This window comes from Talpa occidentalis, unplaced genomic scaffold (assembly GCF_014898055.3).
Source record: "Talpa occidentalis isolate TD23 unplaced genomic scaffold, MPIMG_talOcc4v2.1, whole genome shotgun sequence".
Taxonomy (NCBI): Eukaryota; Metazoa; Chordata; class Mammalia; order Eulipotyphla; family Talpidae; genus Talpa; species Talpa occidentalis.
Window position 1 is genome coordinate 72504874 of NW_026555331.1, and position 20464 is coordinate 72525337.

The 20464-nt window shown below is 38.3% G+C and overlaps 1 protein-coding gene across 1 annotated transcript in view; it reads left to right on the top strand.

Moving 5' to 3' along the window:
• The window catches only part of PRKDC (protein kinase, DNA-activated, catalytic subunit), a 250915-nt gene that overhangs the window by 54463 nt on the left and 175988 nt on the right, over positions 1-20464 (top strand). The window contains exons 31-36 of the mRNA XM_037506810.2: positions 4405-4659; positions 7566-7789; positions 8508-8716; positions 9118-9250; positions 10180-10335; positions 11042-11245. Coding sequence (XP_037362707.1) covers positions 4405-4659; positions 7566-7789; positions 8508-8716; positions 9118-9250; positions 10180-10335; positions 11042-11245 — 1181 coding nt within the window. The remainder of the gene's footprint in view (positions 1-4404; positions 4660-7565; positions 7790-8507; positions 8717-9117; positions 9251-10179; positions 10336-11041; positions 11246-20464) is intronic.

A 20464-nucleotide genomic window follows, 5' to 3' on the forward strand; every position in this document is an offset into this window, starting at 1 on the left:
TTTGAATTCCTTGTATATATTTCTTTGGCCTTGTTGTTCTGGGTGGGACTTCCATTATTATATTGAAGACCAGTGATGAGAGAGGAGAAAAAAATGCTATTTTGATCTTTGTAAAAAAATTTCTTAGTCAGATTATAGAGGAAATCAATTGAGATTTCTTAGTATCATATTTCATTCCACTACATTTTTTGCTTTTCTGTTTCATTTAAAAGAGGTAAAGAAAAATGAAATTCACTTAAGACTCAGAAATTTGATATTATTGAAATAATGCATTTGTTCTATTTTAACATGTAATTAATAAATTGCTAAACTCTTGTCTGAGTATTTCACATCATTGTGATACTAAAGGAAAACAGTGAACCTTGCCATTCTACCATCATATAATTTGTATAAAATTAACAAGCTCTCCTTGACTTACTTCTTCTATGTCCTCAACCTCTTGATATCTTTTTCCACAATGGTTTTTAAGTGTTAGTGACAGGAGTCTCTTTATGTAAGCAATCTTTTATCCAGAAGGAGTGTGGGTACAGGATACTGGAACACCCATTTACGTGTTTAGTGTGGCATCTGACAAGTGCAGGTGTGCCCTGTAACATGTTAGGGACTCCTGAATGCTAGCACTCAATGATGGGAACTTGGCACATGAAAGCTATAGCAGATATGACCAAGAGACTCACATCCGTAGTGATGATGATGAGGCTAAAAAGAAGTAGGGGTGAGCAGATTCCCAGTCTTCTCAGAGTGCTTTCCACCACATCTGGGGTCTCTTTTCTTCCTCATATTTCTCTGTGTTGTTCTTTTTTCAGATCTGTTCTTCTGTGTCCTTTTTTAAAAAAAATTCTTATTTTTTAATTTTTTTAAGTATTTATTTATGCATACAAGAATGGGGGTATAGGCCAGAGGTGTGGGAGTGAGAGGATTCATCAGAGACAGAGTGGGGAACAGAACAGGTAGATTGACTGAAGTACACTGCTGAGGGGAGCAGCGGGTGAGTCAGGAGAGGTCAGCTGCACCATGTGGGTTGCTCCCTTGCCGGCCAGGGATCGAACTCGTGCTGCAGAGGCTGTATATAGCTTCATAGGTTGCGTCTTAACCCTTTGCACCACCAGGGAGTCCTAAAAATCTTATTTTATTGATTTACCATTTGTTTATAAAACTATGTAAATTCAGGTATACAGATTCCTACCTTCACAAGTGCTCAGGTGCCACTATACCATCATATTTACCCACTCTACCCCCCACTTTTCTCCTCCACACCTGTCCTCTTTGATAACCATCATATTTTTAACAGAGTCTGAGATATTTTTTGTTGTGTTTGGTAGTTTACTTCCTTTGGTTATTTGTAGTCTAAAAATGATAGAAACCATCCAGTTATTGTCTTCCAGCAATGTTGAATAAATGTCCTATTTCTCCACACCCTCTCCAACACTTGTTTTGTTTTGTTTTTGATATAAGCCATTCTCACAAGTTTGTGGTGAGAACCCATTGTGGTTTTGATATGCATTTATTTGGTAATGAGTGATGTTGAATATTTTTTCATGGGCCTTTGGAGTTCTGTATGTCTCCATAGGAGACATGGCTATTATAGGTCTTTTGCTCCTTTTTTGATTGTTCTGTGTCCTTTCTTTCTATAATACTTGAAAGAAAAATATTTTTTATCTTTTTTTAAAATTTTTTAAAAATTTTATTTTTATATTCCCCATACAATTGCAACCCCCTTATTTTGACCCCAATCCCTCTTTCCCTGCCCACCCCCATAGTGTGTCTCTGGTTCACAGTTGTTTGTTGATTTGGATTTTTTCTTTCTTATAGCTATTCTTTTTCCTGGTCCCTTATTTAGGTTTTCTAGATTCCTGCTATGAGTGAGACCATCCGGTATTTTTCTTTTTCTTTCTGGCTTATTTCATTGACCATGAGCCCTTCCAGCTCCATCCATGTTGCTGGAAATTGCATGAGTTTATCTTTTTGATTGCTGAGTAATATTCCATGGTGTATATGTACCACATCTTCTTGATCCAGTCATCTATTTTTAGGTATGTGGGTTGTTTCCAAAGCTTACTATTGTAAATAGTACTGCTATAAACATAGGGGTGCAGGTGCCCTTTGGAATTAATGTTTCTGTGTCCTTTGGGTAAATACCTAGGAGTGGAATTGCTGGATCATATGGAAGCTCTATCTTTAGTAGGTTGAGGAATCTCCACACAGCTTTCCATAGTGGTTGGACCAGTTTGCATTCCCACCAGCAGTGCAGGAGAGTTCCTTAGAAAAATATTTTTTAAAAAACACATCATTTGACACCTTTGTTTAATCCTCACTATACTTGCTGTTTGGTAGACACTATTCTGAATACTTTTTTTAAAAAAGATTTATTTATTTATGCATACAAGAGCTGGGGTGCAGGCCAGAGGTGCAGGGGGTGAGAGGATTCACCAGAGACAGAGTGGGGAGCAGAACAGGCAGACTGACTGAAATACATTGCTGAGGGGAGCAGTGGGCGAGACAGGAAAGGTCTGCTGCACCATGTGGGTCACCTCCCTGGCAGGGGATCAAACTTGTGCTGCAGTGGCTATGGATTGCTTCACAGTGTTGTGTCTTTACCTCTTGCGCCACCAGGGAGGCCCCTATTCTGAACACTTTCCACTATAATTCATTTAATCTTTGCAAAAACCTCAGGGGTGGATACTTTTGAGGATTCTCATTTATGAATGAGGATCCTGACACATGAGAGGCTCAGGTACCATAGGTAGGAAGTGGCATAGCCAGGATGGGAACTCTAAATTGTTCCATTTTATATATAGAAGAAAATATAGGTAAAACACTACATGACATACATCTCAGTAATATCTTCAGAGACACATCACCTAAAGCAAAGATAGTGAAGGAAATGATAAACATCTGGGATTACATCAAATTAAAGGGCTTCTGTACAGCAAAAGAGACACTAACCAAAACAAAGAGACACCCTACTGTTGGGGAGAAAATTTTTGCACACAGTACTAATGATTAAGGGACTGATCACAAGATCTATAAAGAGCTGACAAAAACAAAAACAAAGTAAATAACCCAGTCAAAAAATGGGCAGAAGAGCTCAAAAGACACTTCTCTAAAGAGGAAATGCAAATTGCCAACAGGCATATGAAAAAATGTTCAACATCACTTGTAATCATGGAAATGCAAATCAAAACTGTAATGAAATACCATCTTGCACCGGTAAGAATGGCACATATTAAAAAAAGTAGCAACAACAAATGATGGCGAGGTTGTGGAGAAAAAGGAACTCTCTTCCATGGCTGGTGGGAATGCAAATAGGTCCAACCAACATGGAAAGATGTGTGGAGGTTCCTCAAACTGGTGAAAATGGAGCTTCCATATGATCGAGCAATTCCACTTCTAGTTATCTACCCAAAGGACACAGAAACATTAATTCAAAAGGACACCTGCACCCCGTGTTCATTTCAGCACTAATAACAATAGGTAAGCTTTGGAAACAACCCAAATGCCCCAAAATAGATGATTGGATCAAGAAGATGTGGTATATATACACCATGGATTATTACTCAGCAATATAAAAAAGATAAAACTCATGCCATTTGCAGCAACATGGATGGAGCAAGAGGGATCATGGTCAGTGAAATAAGCCAAAAAGAAAAAGAAATACATCGGCTAGTTCAGTTATAGGAGGAATGTAGGGGATCCAAATAAGGAAACAAAAAAAAAGTAATTATAATAAAGTAAAAATCAAAATCAACAGGCAACTATAAACCAGAGGCATTCTGCAGAAGGAGAGGAGAGAGTTGGATCAAAATGGGGATGGAAAGAGCACAAGAGCCTGTGGTGATGGTGCATGGGTGAATTGGTGGTGCGAATTCCACAGGGACCGTATCTGAGATGATAAGCATACATTGTATGCAAATGAAGAATGATGTAGAAAATATATAAAATAATAAAAAATTAATAAACAAAAATGTATTATTCCATTTTACAAAGGGATGCAGTGATTTTTAATAAAAAAGTCAAGGGGAAGAGTCTGAAATGCCTAGTTATTCAAACGGTACCCAACTATTTTTATAATATTTAAAGAAACTAAATAGATTGGCTTTTGGTAGAAATACCTTCTTGGCAGTAATTTTAGTGAAACAAGTTGTAAATGCTACAGTTGAAAGACAAGATTATCCTTTATCATTTTGAAATTTCACTGTTCTGGTTGATCCTTAATATGGGGCTTTTATGGAATATTGAAATACTGTGATATTGCCGGTGTTTTGCTGGTCTGAGTATATTTTTAGTCTATCAGACTTTTAATTTTTGCTTATTGAGGAATGCTATTTTTAATTAGGCAGTGTAATTAGTGTAAATGTCTTTAATCATGGAAGTTATTTACATGTATTTTATTTCTTTTTTAAGGCAATAAATCCCCTTCTATATGGCTGAAAGATACTATCAAGAAAGAAGGTATTTCCTTTCTTATAAACACATTTGAGGGGGGCGGAAGAGTCTGTGATTGGTCCTCAGGCATCCTTGCTCAGCCAACTCTCTTACATTTGCGAGGACCATTCAGTCTCAGAGCTACCCTGCAGTGGATGGACATGCTTCTGGCAGCACTGGAGTGCTACAATACATTCATCAAAGAGAAAACCCTTGAGGCATCTGAAGTCCTGGGTAGGTAAAACCTACCTCATTAGTTACTTTTGTTCAGTTCTGTCTAGGGTCATTCTGGGGAAAATGTAAGCAGGGCTTATTTTTTCTTTTTTAATAAAGCTATATGTATGTATATGTATATACACACACATATACATATATACTTGCATATTTTTTTAATGAAGTACCATTGTTTTACATCCTTAGTGATTTTTCTTGACAGTATAGGATTTCTGCCCTCAAGTGTACTCACCATAGCTTTCCCACCACTGTTACCTCTCTAGTTTCATCCATGTTGTAAATGGCAAGAGATCACTTATTTTAATAGCTGAGAAGTATTCCATTGTGTATATATACCACATTTTTTCTAATACATGCCTTTGTCCTTGGACTCTTTGGTTGTTTCTATAACTTGGCTATTGTAAATGGAGCTGTAGTCAACATAGGAGTGCTCATATCCCTTCAAATTTATGTTTTTGCATTCTTTGGGCAGATACCTAGGAGTAGAATTACTATATCATATGGTAAATCCATTTTTAAAATTTGAGAAACATCCACACAGTTTTCCATATTGGTTCAACCTGTGTACATTCCCGTGAACATTGTCTGAAGGCCCCTTTTTCTTTACATCCTTGTTAACACTTAAAGTTTTCTGGTCTTGTTGATATGGGCCACTCTCACAGGTGTGTGATGATTTCCCGTTGTGGTTTTGATTTGCATTTTCCTGATGATTGGTGATGATGAGCATTTTTTCATTGCCTGATAACTTTTTGTATGCTTTCTTTGGAGAAGTGTGTATATAAAATACAGTTTCTTTGTTGGAAATTTTGCAAAGTCCTTGAAGTACTATTACTATTCCACATTCCTCACATTTTTTATCTTACAGTATTTTACTTATAATCCTTTCTACATATTTGCAATACATATTTAAAGGTTTCTTCTGTGTTATTACATTTGTTGTTAGGATATATTATGTTGCTTACCATCACCATGTAAGTATAATACAAATTTCGATAACTATTATATATAAAAAGTAAAATTATATGATTAGTATTTTATTTTTGTTTTATTCATGTTTAGCATTAATAATAGTTTGTTCACAAGAACAAGTGCTATATTTGATTATATGTGAAATGCATATTTTTATTAATTAATTTTCTTATGTTATTAATTTTTGGACAATATATGATTTCCCTCCTCAAGTGTAGTCCCTATAATTCTTACACCACCATAGCACCTATGATCCCTCTCCCATGTCCCTTATTCTCTTCCCTCCCCTGTTTGAACCCATGTCCCTCCCCTTCCCCTGATGCTTACATCAAGTCTGTGGTCTGCTTGCAAGTTTTGTCTTTTTCCTAACCCTTTGTTTGGTTTCTCTATATTCCACATGTAAATGAAACCATCTAATATTTATCTTCTTCCTACTGACTCATTTAGTATAATCCCTTCCAGCTCCATCCATGTTGCCACAAATGGTATGAGTTTATCTTATTTGAATGTTGAGTACTATTCCGTTGTGTATATATACTACAGTTTCTTGATCCATTCATCTGTTTGGGGTATCTAGGTTGTTTCCATAGCTTAACTCCTGTTAAAAGTGCTGCAACATAGAATTGCAGGTTTCCTTGTGTTCTTGGGGTAAATTCCTAGGAGTGGTATTGCTGGGTCATTGGTAGCTTTATTAGTAATTTGAGGAACCTCCACACTGTTTTCCATGGGGGCTGGACCAGTTTGCAGTCCCACCAGTAGTGTAAGAGGGTTCCTTTTCCACCACATCCTCACCAGCGCTTGTTGTGTCTTTTTTTTTTTAAGATTTCTTAAAATAAGTATTTCTTAGTCATTTCCTTTATTTACTCTTTTAACATGTATATCAGTATTTCAACTGTCCCTTTTTGGGGTGACTCTGGAGGCTGGGAGAATAAATTATGGTTAGAATTGGGAAAGGTAAAAGATCTTTCTTTCTTTTTTTAAACAGCAGAAGGCCAGTCATGGACAGCTGGACATAAGGGAAAAGAACCAGCACAATCATATGTCCATTTGGAAGTTGATCTGAAATTGATTCCATAAAATGACCAATGCCCATATACATCTATTTGAAGACTACTGTCTTAATTTCTCTCTCTCTTGTTCCTTTAAAAGACTTTTGATTGCTTCTTTTTTTTATTGTTGAAAATAGTGCTAAAATGAACATTTTAAAACACAAGTCTTTGCAATTCTGCCATTATTTTGTAAGGATAAAACTTCAGTGCTAGATCAAAGCATATGATCTTGTAAACATTTGATAGAAATTAATAAGCAGGGGCCTCCCTGGTGGCGCAAGGGGTTGAGCACAGTGCTGTGAAGCTGTCCCCAGCCTCTGCAGTGCAAGTTCGATCCCAGTCAGGGAGCTACCCACATGGGGCAGCAGACCTCTCCTGCCTTGCCCGCTGCTCCCCTTAGCATTGTACTTCGGTCTCTCTGCCTGTTCTGTTCCCTTCTCTGTCTCTGGTGAATCCTCTCACCTCCCACACCTCTGGCCTGTACCCCAGTTCTTGTAATCATAAATAAATAAATCTTAAAAAAAATAAAAAAAAAGAAATTAACAAGCACGTTTTCTAAAGCTTTTGGTTAGATTTGCCAGTTATCCTTTAGAAAGATCACATTAATTTATATTCCCACCAATAGTGTTTAAGAATCAAAACCCAACCATACATAAATGTATTCTTATTATATGAGTCTAATTTTGAATTCTGCTTGGGTTGTGTTAATTTTGAAATTTTGACATAAGAACAGCTGCCGTTTTACACAGTTTTTATTGAACTTTTTTCTAAAAAATTTTGAATTTTGATTATAAGTATATCATGCCTACACTTGAAACAGGAATTTTGCATACCTCTTAGGGGAGTTACAAAAAAGCCTTTGTTTATCATTTAATGTAATTTTCCTAGGTTCTAAAGCACAGCCTTGTCTTTGGAATGCTGTAGCTTTCTTTTTAGAAAGCATTGCCATGCATGATATTATGGCAGCAGAGAAATGTTTTGGCACTGGGGTAACAGGTAATGTACCCAGCCCAGAAGAAGGAGAAAGGTATAATTATGGCAAGTGCACAATTGTGGTCCGGATAATGGAATTTGCCACAACGTTGCTCAGTGCCTCTCCAGAAAACTGGAAGGTAGGTCATTCCCACTATTCTTTTAACCTGAGACCTGTTCTGGATACTAGAAAAATGCTTGTACTGTATCTGTTAGGAGTAGTTTTGATTTTCTTAGTGCTTTATATTGCCAAAGGCGTACCCATATTTGAAAATAATAAAACTTATTATGAACTTCAGAAAGCAAGTGGCAAAACAAAACAGTTTTTCTAAATGTTTTATTGGCTACTACATTCTATACTATCAAACATCTGCCTTAAGAAATATGCATTAGCAAATATTGTTTTACAATAAATGTACAATAAATGTACTTATTGTACATTTGTACTTACTATAGAAACCAAGTTCCATTAAGTTCATCCAGTTGATATAGAGTAAGTACCTATTTTATGCCAGGCCTATATTAGAGACACAGGATTGTCCAGCTAATGGCTAGCTGGTAAATTCATTCTGGGATGACTCTACCTGCTGCCTGCTTTTTAAAGAAGGCCATATTGGAACATGTTTAATCCCATTTGTTCATATATTGTTATGGGTGCTTTCACTTAAAAGGCAGTTACATAGTTGCAACAAAAACTGTATGGCCCTCAAAGCCTAAAATATTTACTGTCCAACACTTCACGGAGAGAGAGGCCAACCCCTGCCTAGGCAAGCAAACACTCCCAACCTCATGGACCTTATACTATAGGAAACACCAAAATGATTACTAATGTGTTTTTATTCAAATCCTCTTTTACAGCTCCTCGAGAAGGATTTATATAACACAAACCTTATGACACTCTTGGTGAAAACTGTGTGTGAGCCCTCAAGCATAGGTTTCAACATTGGTGATGTTTCTGTTATGGATCATCTTCCCAATGTTTGTGTAAACCTGATGAAAGCACTAAAGAAGTCCCTACACAAAGACTTCCTAGAAATGCACCTAAAGGAAAAAATAACAGCAGAGAGGTGGGCATTGGGATCATGTTCAGGGTTATTATTATGGTGGAATTCAAGATCACAGCTTCTTCCACATTCCGGCTGTTGCCTGTGTGACTGCTGCAGCCCTTATTCCTAAAATAAAGGATCTCCTCAGTGGGGTGCTTCATGCAGAATGTCTTAACATTTGTTTGAAAATCATCTCTTTAGCAAATGGCTTCCCTGTACTTTAATGGAATCCTTCCTCAGCAGTAGCTTAGTGTCATGTTAGTTTCCATGACTGGATTAGCAAGTGGGCCTCTAGTTTGATGTCAGCATGTGTTGCTTTCCAGGGTCAACAAAATATACACGTTTTTTCCCCAACTGTGTCTTAATAATTTAATAGCACCAACACTCATATGGTTTTGTTTTTGTTTTACTCACATGGCCAGCATTGAGGAAATTTGTGCCATTGACCTGTATGGCCCGGATGCTCATATCGATAGGGCCAAGCTGGCTTCCATTGTGTCAGCTTGTAAACAACTTCACAGAGCTGGATTTTTGCATGTGGTAATACCATCTCAGGTAATCACAGCTAATTTGTTTTTATGGTGCCCTTAGCTTTATTACGCTAATTATTTGTGATCTTTATTAAGCATCCTTTATGTAAAAGGGCATATTAAAATAGGAATTATTCCAGACACATAGGTGTTACCTAGAATGCAAATATAAAGGTAAGTATAAACATTTATAAGTATAACATAAAGAATATTTTTGAGTATTTCCCATCCCTTCTGAAGAACTTAAGGGACTAGCTGCTGTCATGCCTGCCTGTATGGTTTTTCAACATGAATGAAAAATAGAGCACAGAAAGCAAAGATGAGTGAATAGTTTTCTGACAATTAGAAGACAACTGTCCATGTTAGCCAACACAGATTTTAAAAATTTAATTTTGCAAAGAAGAACTGGGGTTTAGGTCAGAGGTATGATGGGTAAGAGGATTTATCAGAGACAGAGTAGGGAGCAAAACAGGTAGATTTACTGAAATATCCTGCTAAGGGGAGCAGCAGGCAAGACAGAAGAGGTCTGCTATGCCATATGTGGGTTAACTCTCTGGGTGGGAATCGAACTCAGGCTGTAGTGGTGATAGCACTGAGACTTAATCATAGACCACCAAGAGGCCCCTGTCATGGATTTTTTTTTTTAAAGATTTATTTATTTATTTATTTATTTATTCAAGCACTGGGTACAGTCAAGTGCGGGAGGGTGAGAGAATTCACCAGAGCCAGAGAGAGGAGCAGAACAGGCAGACTGATGAAATACACTGCTGAGGGGAGTAGCGGGCGCGGCAGGAGAGGTCTGCGCACCATGTGGGACCCTCGCTGGCAGCCAGTGCTCAACTGCTGCGCCACCGGGGAGGTCCTCTCATGGATTTTTTTAATCTAGAAAGGTGTGAACTTGTTTTTCTGTAAAATGACTTACTGCTGAATATTAGAGTGTTGACTTTATTTTAGTCTACAGATCAGCATCATCCTGTTGGCACAAAACTTCTTTCCCTGGTTTATAAAAGCATTGTACCTGGAGATGAACAGTATTTTCCTTCGCTAGACCCCAGTTGTAAACGATTGGCCAGTGGACTTCTGGAATTGGCCTTCGCTTTTGGAGGACTGGTAGGAAAAACAGCTACATGCTGTTCTATCCTAATGATGTAAATATGTAATTCATTTGCAATATGTCTAAAAATGGGAATTTAGTTGAGTAAGTAGAACAACATTCTTCTGAAATTGAGATTTTATTTATCCCACTTTGTTTCCAAAAGGACTTTAGTCAGAGAACATGAACAACTTTGGGAATATAAAGCTGGATTGTGTTGATGCAGTGGCCTGTCATTGATGATTGATTAGGTGGCTGATTTGGGGAAAGCCTGTGGAGGGTCATTGCAGAAACATCACAACAAATATTTTTATGGCTTTCTGGATTGTGCAGGACTGTTATAGCTGAGATCTGCCAATCAATCCTGTGTGTTCACTGCATTGCACCTATCTTCCCTTTACCTGTGGCATAAACTTATACTTTGTCCCTTTATGTACCTAATGTAAACAAATCACACATTTAAATTGTCTAAAAATATTCTCTTAAAGCAGTAACATGATTTTCTAGAAATTTGGAGGGAATGTGAATTGGGAGATTTATTTCCTCAAGAAATGGAAATCATCGAGATATATACAATTTAAACTCAAACCTGACCTTCAACCATCAGGCTCATTTTAATCTGTGCTATATGATTTTTCACTTTCAAAGTTAACAGCTGCCCAAGGAATCTTTCTATAATACTAGGACATACACTCCCTTATCATACTTTTCTTCTTTTTGCAGTGTGACTGCCTTGTGAGTCTTCTGCTGGATAAAGCAGTGTTGTCCATGCCGTCCTTGAGAGTGTCCCATAGAAACAACATCAGCTTTTCCCATGGAGAGTACTTTTATAGTTTATTCTCAGAAACAATTAATGATGAATTATTGAAAAATGTAGATTTTGCTGTATCGGAGCTAATGAAATCATCCACGGATAATCCCAAAATGGTAATGGGAAATTTCCTCTAAGTAAATATTTTCTTATATAATGCTTATAGAAAGATTACCATGTTGTTGAAATATATCATTAAACTATATGTCTTCCGGGAGGTTTAAAGCGCTTGTCGTCGTTTAAAACAAAATAGAAGAAAACCAAACACAACTTTTATGAATGTTAATGAATGTTGAAACATTGATTATTTTTCCTAATCCCTTATTCCTCTCAAATCTCCTGGCTTAATAATAATGCAAAGTGTGTAGGATGACTTTTGCCTAGCGTGGAGCATGTAATCCTGTCCTGAGACCCAGTCTGTCCTTGTTTTTCCACCAGACATGAGCTGTATTTCTTTGTCTGCCTATGGTTCTTTCATGGTCTCCACACTGAGATTCATCTTTTCTTGCATGTTCCTGCTTTAACCCAGTTTGCTCCCTCATATTGAACCTTTGGAGATCAGTTTTTAATATATAGTTTGCTTTGGTTTGTTAACTTAAATGATTTTCAAATTTAACCTGCTTTTTGACAGTCAGAAACTTTCAACTGTTAGAATGGCCATTTTCAGGAAATGTAATTTCCTATGGTATTAAGCTTTTCATTCCAAACAGTGCTGTTGTTTATTCCAAGGGACTATTTTATAGTGGATTGCACTACAAATTATATATTTTAAACTTAGAATTAAAACTGGAGTAGACCCAAAACATTCAGGAGATGTAACATTTTGAGGTTTTCAGCCATCAGACTTTTGGTGAAGGTTATAGATTAAAAACCATACACATTTAGCTCCATTTCTTCTTCAAAAGTGTGATTTAAAAAAAAAAAACAGTCCTAAATCCACACTTCAAAAATGTGATTAAAAAAAAACACACAGAGAAAAGGAGGAAAGAGGAAAGTGTCAATATTTTGGAAGCTGGAAAACAAGATGACAATGACAGATTTTACAGTTCAAGAAAACTGCAATGTGATATAGCGATGGGGGAATAAGGCCTAATTGGTGCTGTGGAACCCTGAAAATTGCTGAATTCCTAGCAATTGAGTCTAGTGAATAGGGTATGTAGGAAGACTGAACAGAGGAGGACTGGTTGAAAGTTAGCCATCTTCTACCAGGTCCCACACCAGTACTCTGTGCTCAGGGAACTGATCCTTCCTACTTCAGGAGACTGGAGGCAATAGATTCTCAGAAAAGGAAAATTATCTAGGCACAGTTCTTTCTTTTAAAGATTTTATTTTATTTATACAAGAACTGGAGTACAGGCCAGATGCGCAGGAGGGTGAGAGAATTCACCAGAGACAGAGCAGGGAACAGAACAGGCAGACTGATGAAATACACTGCTGAGGGGAGCAGAGGTGAGACAGGAGAGGTCTGCTTGCCCTGCGGGTTGCTCCAAGCCCATCGTGGATCGAACCGGCACTGCAGATGCTGCAGACAGCTTCACAGCGCTGCGCTCAACCTCCTGCACAACCAGGGAGGCCCCCTTAATAAGACCTTTAGTGAAGATTATACTCACTGTTATTTCATTTTATATATTTTTTACATCATTTTTCATTTTGCACAATGTGTGCATTTTCATCTTGGTTATATTCCCCATACAATTCCCACGTCTCTTATTTTGACACTAATCCTCTCCTCTCGCCCATAGTGTGTCTCTGGTTTGTAGTTGCTTGTTGATTTTGATTTTTACTTTAATGTAATTAGTCTTCTTCCTGGTCCCTTATTTAGGTTTTCTAAATTCCTGCTATGAATGAGACCATCTGGTATTTTTTTTTCTTTTTGGCTTATTTCGCTGAGCATGATCCCTACCGGCTCCATCCATGTTGCTGCAAATTGCATGAGTTTATCTTCTTTGATTGCTGAGTAATATTCCATATATACCACATCTTCTTGATCCAGTCATCTCTTTTTGGGCATTTGTGTTGTTTTCATAGCTTAGCTATTGTAAATAGTGCTGCTATAAACATGGGGGTTCAGGTGCCTTTTGGAATTAATGATTCTGTGTCCTTTGGGAAAATACCTAGGAGTGGAATTGCTGGATCATATGGAAGCTCCATCTTTAGCAGGTTGAGGAATCTCCACACAGCTTTCCATAGTGGTAGGACCAGTTTGCACTCCTACCAGCAGTACGGAGAGTTCCTTTTTCTCCACATCCTCACCAACATTTGTTGTTGCTAAGTTTTTTTAATATGTGCCATTCTCACTGGTGTAAGATGGTATCTCATTGTAGTTTTGATTTGCATTTCCCTGATTACAAGTGATGCTGAACATTTTTTGGTATGTGTCTTGGCCATTTGCATTTCCTCTTTGGAGAAATGTCTTTTCAGCTCTTCTGCCCATTTTTTGACTGGATTATTTACTTTATTTTTGTTGAGTCTCTTCAGCTCTTTGTAGATTTTTGTGATCAGTCCTTTATCATTAGTGTTGTGTGCAAAAATTTTCTCCCAGTCGGTTGGGTGTCAGTTTGTTTGGGCTACTGTCTCTTTTGCTGTGTAGAAACTTTTTAATTTGATGTAATCCCAGCAGTTTATCTTTGCCTTTGCTATCACTGCTTTGGATAATGAGTCTTTAAAGATGTTGCTGAGGTGTATGTCATGTAGTGTTTCGCCTATATTTCCTTCTGTATATTTTATAGTTTCAGGTTTTATATCTAGTTCTTTAATTCATTTTGAGTTGGTTTTTGTGCATGATGTGAGGTAGTAGTCAAGCTTCATTCTTTTGCATGTAGCGACCCAGTTTCCCAGCTCCATTTATTGAACAAACTTTCTTTGCTCCATTGTATGTTCTTTGCTCGTTTGTCAAAGATTAGTTGACCATAAATCTGTGGGTTTATTTCTGGATTTTCTATTATGTTCCATTGGTCCGTGTGTCTGTTCCTGTTCCAATACCATGCAGTTCTGATGATTATGGCTTTGTAGTATAGTTTAAAATCTGGGAGTGTAATGCCTCCATTCCATTCTATTTTTTTTCAGGAGAGCTTTGGCAATTCAGGGTTTTTGGTGGCTCCATACGAATTTTATCAATATTTGTTCTGTTTCTTTGAAGAATGTCATTGAATTTTTACTGGGATAGCCTTAAATCTGTAAATTGCTTTTGGGAGGATGGCCATTTTAATAATGTTAATTCTTCCAATCCATGAGCATGGGATGTCTTTCCATTTCTTTGTGCCTTCTTCTATTTCTTTTTTTTTTTTAAATATTAAATTTTATTTTTATATTCCCCCATACAATTGCAAACGCCCCATTCTGACCCCAATCCTTCCCCTCCCGCCCCCACCCCCCAAAAAGTGTCTCTGGTTCATAGTTTTTTTGTTGATTTTGATTTTCACTTTCTTATATTCATTTTCCTGGTCCCTTATTTAAGTTTTCTAGATTCCTGCTATGAGTGAGACCATCCGGTATTTTTCTTTTTCTTTTTGGCTTATTTCGCTGAGCATGATCCCTTCCAGTGCCATCCATGTTGCTGCAAATTGCATGTGTTTATCTTTTTTGAATGCTGAGTAATATTCCATGGTATATATGTACCACATCTTCTTGATCCAGTCATCTATTTTTGGCATTTGGGTTGTTTCCAAAGCTTAGCTATTGTAAACAGTGCTGCTATAAACATAGGAGTGCAGGTGCTCTTTGGAATTGATGTTTCTGTGTCCTTTGGGTAAATACCTAGGAGTGGAATTGCTGGATCATATGGAAGCTCTATGTTTAGTAGGTCCAAAAATCTCCACACAGCTCTCCATAGTGGTTGGACCAGTTTGCACTCCCACCAACAGTGCACAAGAGTTCCTTTTTCTCCACATCCTCGCCAACATTTGTTGTTGCTAGTTTTTTTAATATGTGCCATTCTCACTGGTGTGAGATGGTATCTCATGGTAGTTTTGATTTGCATTTCCCTGATTACAAGTGATGTTGAACATTTTTTCATATGTCTGTTGGCCATTTGCATTTCCTCTTCAGAGAAGTTTCTTTTTAGCTCTTCTGCCCATTTTTGACTGGATTATTTTCTTGTTGTTGCTGAGTCTCATCAGCTCTTTGCAGATTTTTGTGATCAGTCCTTTATCATTAGTGTTGGGTGCAAAAATGTTCTCCCAGTTGGTGGGTTTCTCTTTGTTTTGTTATTGTCTCTTTTGCTGTGCAGAAGCTCTTTAATTTGATGTAGTCCCAGCTGTTTATCTTTCTCTTCACTAGCACTGCTTTGGGTGATGTGTCTGTAAAGATGTCTTTGATGTGCAAATCCCGTAGTGTTTCGCCTATATTTCCTTCTATGTATTTTATGGTTTCAGGTCTTATGTCTAGTTCTTTAATCCATTTTGAGTTGATTTTTGTGTATGGTGTGAGGTAGTGGTCAAGCTTCATTCTTTGCATGTAGCGACCCAGTTTTCCCAGCACCATTTATTGAACAAACTTTCTTTGCTCCAATGCATAGTCTTCGCTCCTTTGTCAAAGATTAGTTGACCATAAATCTGTGGGTTTATTTCTGGATTTTCTATTCAATTCCATTGGTCTGTATGTCTGTTCTTGTTCCAATACCATGCAGTTTTGATGATTATGGCTTTGTAGTATAGTTTGAAGTCTGGGAGTGTGATGCCTCCATTTCCTTCTTTTTTTTTCAGTAGAGCTTTGGCTATTCGGGGTTTTGGTGATTCCATATGAATTTCATCAATAATTGTTCTATTTCTTTGAAGAATGCCATTGAGATTTTGATTGGAATAGCATTGAATCTGTATATTGCTTTTGGTAGGATGGCCATTTTAATAATGTTTATTCTTCCAATCCATGAGCAGGGGATGTCTTTCCATTTCTTTGTGTCTTCTTCTATTCTTTTAACAGTGTTTTATAGTTTTCTTTGTATAGGTCCTTTACCTCTTTTGTTAGATTTATTCCCAAATATTTGATTTTTTTTGTTTCGATAATAAAAGGGTGGTTTTTTGATTTCTTCTTCTTCAGATTTATTGTTTGTGTATAGGAAGGCTACTGACTTTTGCGTGTTGATTTTGTATCCTGCCACTTTACTGAATGATTGATGAGTTGAATTAGTTTTCTGTGGAGATTTTGGGGTTCTCTATGTATATTATCATATCATCTGCAAATAGTGATAGTTTGACTTCTTCTTTCCTATTTGGATTCCTTGGATGTCTTTCTCTTGTCTTATTGCTCTGGCTAGGACTTCCAGTATTATATTGAAAAGCAGTGGTGAGAGTGGACATCCTTGTCTTGTTCCAGATCTTAATGGAATTGCTTTCAGCTTTTCACCATTGAGAATGATACTGGCTGTTGGCTTGTCATAGATGGCCTTTATGATGTTGAGGTATGTTCCTTGTATCCCAAGAATTTCAAGGGCTTTTATCATGAATGGGTGTTGCACTTTGTCGAAAGCTTTCTCAGCATCTATTGATATTATCATATGGTTTATATTTCTTTTTGTTGATGTGTTGGATAACGTTGATTGATTTTCGGATGTTAAACCATCCTTGTGCCCCTGGAATGAATCCAACTTGGTCGTGGTGAATTATCTTATGGATACATTGTTGGATTCTGATAGCTAAAATTTTATTGAGGATTTTTGCATCAGTGTTCATTAGGGAGATTGGCCTATAGTTTCCTTTTTGTGTTGTCCTTATTCGGTTTTGGTATTAGTGTAATATTGGCTTCATAGAACGTGTTTGGTATTGTCCTTCCTTCTCAATTTTTTGGAAGAGTTTGTGAAGGATAGGCACTAATTCGTCTCTGAATGTTTGGTAGAATTCATTTGTAAATCCATCAGGTCCTGGGCTTTTGTTTTGGGGAGGTTTTTAATTACCATTTCAATTTCGCTGCTTGTAATTGGTCTTTAGGTGTTCTATTTCTTCTTTATCTAGCTTTGGGTGATTGTAGAGTTGTAGGAATTTGTCCATCTCCTCTAGATTGTTGAACTTGTTTCCATATAACTGTTCATAGTAGTTACTGATTATTCTTTTGATTTCTGCTGTGTCCGTTGTGATTTCTCCTCTTTCATTTATGATCCTGTGTATTTGTGCTTTCTCCCTTTTTTCCTTGTGAGCCTGGCTAGGGTTTGTATTTTATTTATTTTTTCAAAGAACCAGCTCTTGGTTCATTGATCTTTTGGATTGTTTTTTAGTTTCAATTTCATTTATTCTGCTTTGGTTTTTATTATTTCTTTTCTTCTACTGGTTCTGGGTTTTTTTGTTGTTCTTTTTCTAGATCTTTGAGCTTCGAGATTAGGTTGTTTCTTTGAGTTCTTTCTTGTTTTTTGATGTGAGCTTCTATTGCTATATATTTTCCTCTTATTACTGCTTTTGCTGCATCCCATACATTTAGGATATTGGTGTCCTCCTTGTCATTCAATTCAAAGAATTTTTAATTTCTTCTTTGATCTCCTCATTAGTCCAGTGGTCTTCCAGTAGTGTGGCTTTTAATCTCCATGAGGTAGGATAGTTCCTTGCCTTCTTTTTATGATTTATTTCTAGTTTGATGCCTTCGTGGTCAGAAAAGATGGTTGGTATGATTTCAATCTTGGTGTATCTGTTGATGTTTGTCTTGTGCCCCAGTATGTGATCGATCCTGGAGAATGATCCGTGTGCGCTTGAGAAAAATGTGTACTCCGTTTTTTTGGGTTTAGTGTTCTATAGATGTCTGTTAAGCCCAAATGCTCTAGGTCCTTATTTAGAGCTTTAGTTTCTTTACTTATTTTTTGTCTTGTTGATCTATCCATTGTTGATAGTGGTGTGTTGAAGTCTCCCACTACGTATGTGTTTTCTCTGATGTCTGTTTTCAGAGAGGACAACAGTTGTCTGATATATTTTGGTGCTCTTTCGTTTGGTGAGTATATGTTAATGAGTGTTATTCTTCTTGAAGTATTGTCCCCTTGATCATAATGTAGTGACCATTAGGGTCTCTTTTTTTTTTTGAGTTTGAAGTCTGTTTTATCTGATATAAGTATAGCTGTTCCTGCTTTCTTTTTTGGCCCATTTGCTTGTAGGATTGTTTTCCATCCTTTGACTTTGAGCCTATTTTTATCTTTTGTAGCTAAATGTGTTTCCTGGAGACAGCAAAAGGTTGGGTTTGTTTCTTAATCCAGGCTGCAACTCTGTGTCTTTTTATTGAAGAGTTTAGTCCATTTACATTTAGAGTTAATATTGATATGTTAGCATCTGTATTTGCCATTATGTTTGTCTTTCCTTTGATTTTATTATTCTTTTAATAACTTTTTTTTTTTTTGGGTCTTCTTTCGTTGTTATTCGTCCCTCTGAGGTTCTGGCTTTAGGATTCCTTGTAGTATTTTTTGGAGTGGGGGTTTATTCGTAATGAAATTCCGGAGTTTCTCTTTGTCTGTGAAGGTCCATATTCTTTCTTCATGGAGGAAAGAGAGCTTTGCGGGATAGAGTATTCTTGTTGGCATCTGTTTCTTGGAGTCTGTTGACTATGTCCCTCCACTCTCTCCTTGCCCGTAGTGTTTCTTCAGAGAAGTCTGATGTCAGCCTGATTGGTTTTCCTTTGAATGTTATCTGTTTCTTCCCTCTTGTCAGCTTCATTATTTTTTCCTTGTCCTGGATTCTTGGGAGCTTTACTATTATATGTCTTGCTGTGCTTTCCTTTCATCGTGGAAGTTGGTGTTCTTCTTGCTTCTTGTATATCAATTTTCAGCTCCTTCTTCACATTTGGGAAGTTCTCTTCAATTATCTCCTGGAATATTTCTCTGTTCCTACATCTCTCTCCTCTCCTTCTGGGATTCCTATAACTCTTATATTTCCTTTCCTCATGGAGTCAGATAGTTCCCGAAGTCTTTCTCATTCTTTTTCCTTCGTACTTCTCTTTCCTTTTCTGTTTTGTTCTTTTTATTTCTGTGTCTTCAAGAAACTTATTCGTTCTTCCATTTCATCTATTCTGCTTTCCTTGCTTTTCCCGGAGTTCTTTAGTTCCTCCATTAATTCTTTGATCTCCTGCATTTCTTTTACTTCCCTCTTTAGGGACTAATTTCCTTCTTCTGATCTATCACTTTTTAATCATGGCAATTTTAAATTCTCTTTCTGGAAGGCTCAGAAGTTCTTCCAAGTTGCTGTCGTTGCAATCTGGGAGTGGTTTTCTTTTGTGGTGTGCTTCTTTCCTGAGGAGTTGTTAGGTTGCGTTGGTTCTTCTACTCCCTACTGTCTGTTTTCTAATTTGTCGTATGCGTTGGGACACTGTGTTGCTCGGACTGACTGACATCTTGGGTGAACTTCTCCGCTCCCCTCTGGCTCTTCCAGGAGCCATCTCTGTCTCTGGGGAGCTTTCTGCTGGTTTAGGCAGTTTTTACTGAAGAAATGTCCCTGTTCTCAAATGGCGAAGCGGGATGCAGTCCCTGCGCCTCCGGTTTCAGGCACACTCTTCTGCGCACCCGGTCTGCCCCGGACGTGGGTGCCTGCTACCTCTGTGGGCTCAGACTGCTGGTCGGAAGGGGCCTGGCGTGGAATAACTTCCTGGCTGGCCACTGGTCCTACAGAAGCCTTCTGCCCTTTTCAAGCAGTCTTAAGAAATTTCATGTTCTATGGTGTTAGTGATTTTTTTTCCCCTGGTCGCTAGGTGGCGCCAGAGATCTCTCCTATTGTCCTTGGGGGGCTGTTTTCGCCTCCCTCACCCTGTGGGACAGGGAACAGAGCGGGAATGGTAGGGTACACCTCAACAGCTTTGGGGTGCTGTGTCTGCCTTGTGCCCCACCGTCGTGGAGACCCACGCCCCGAATTTTCGTGCCCGGGTCTCAGTTCAAAGCCCTCAGTTCCAGGACGTGGGCTGTAGCCCAGTTCAGTGGCGCGGGAATGGCGCCTTTTGCACTGCTCCCGTGCCCGGGTGCCTGGTTCCTGCTCACTCCGGGAGGGACTTCACGTCAGTGAGGACCTCCGCGCGTCTCCCCACAAGCCTAGGTCGTCTCCCCGCAAGCTAGGTCGCAGCGCGGGGACCTGGGCAGCCACGATCCAGGTCTGCACTTGCTTTTCAAGCTCGCAGAGGCGCGCTGTGTTTCCGTGCCAGCTTACCGGCCAGCCCGGGTGTGTGCGCGTCTCCCGGGTCTTTTTTCTTCTCTAATGGCGCCCGGCCGTTCGCTCGCCGCGGCGGATCCGCAGCGGTTCGCCTCAGCTCCCGTTCACGGGGTGTGGTGGCTGCAATAGTTCCTTTCCACTCACAGTCCGCTTGCTGAGTCGTTTGTTCTTGTTGCATTTTAGTGTGTGTTTCCTCCTCTCTGTTGGCCGGAGAGTGCCGACTTTGTGGGCGCG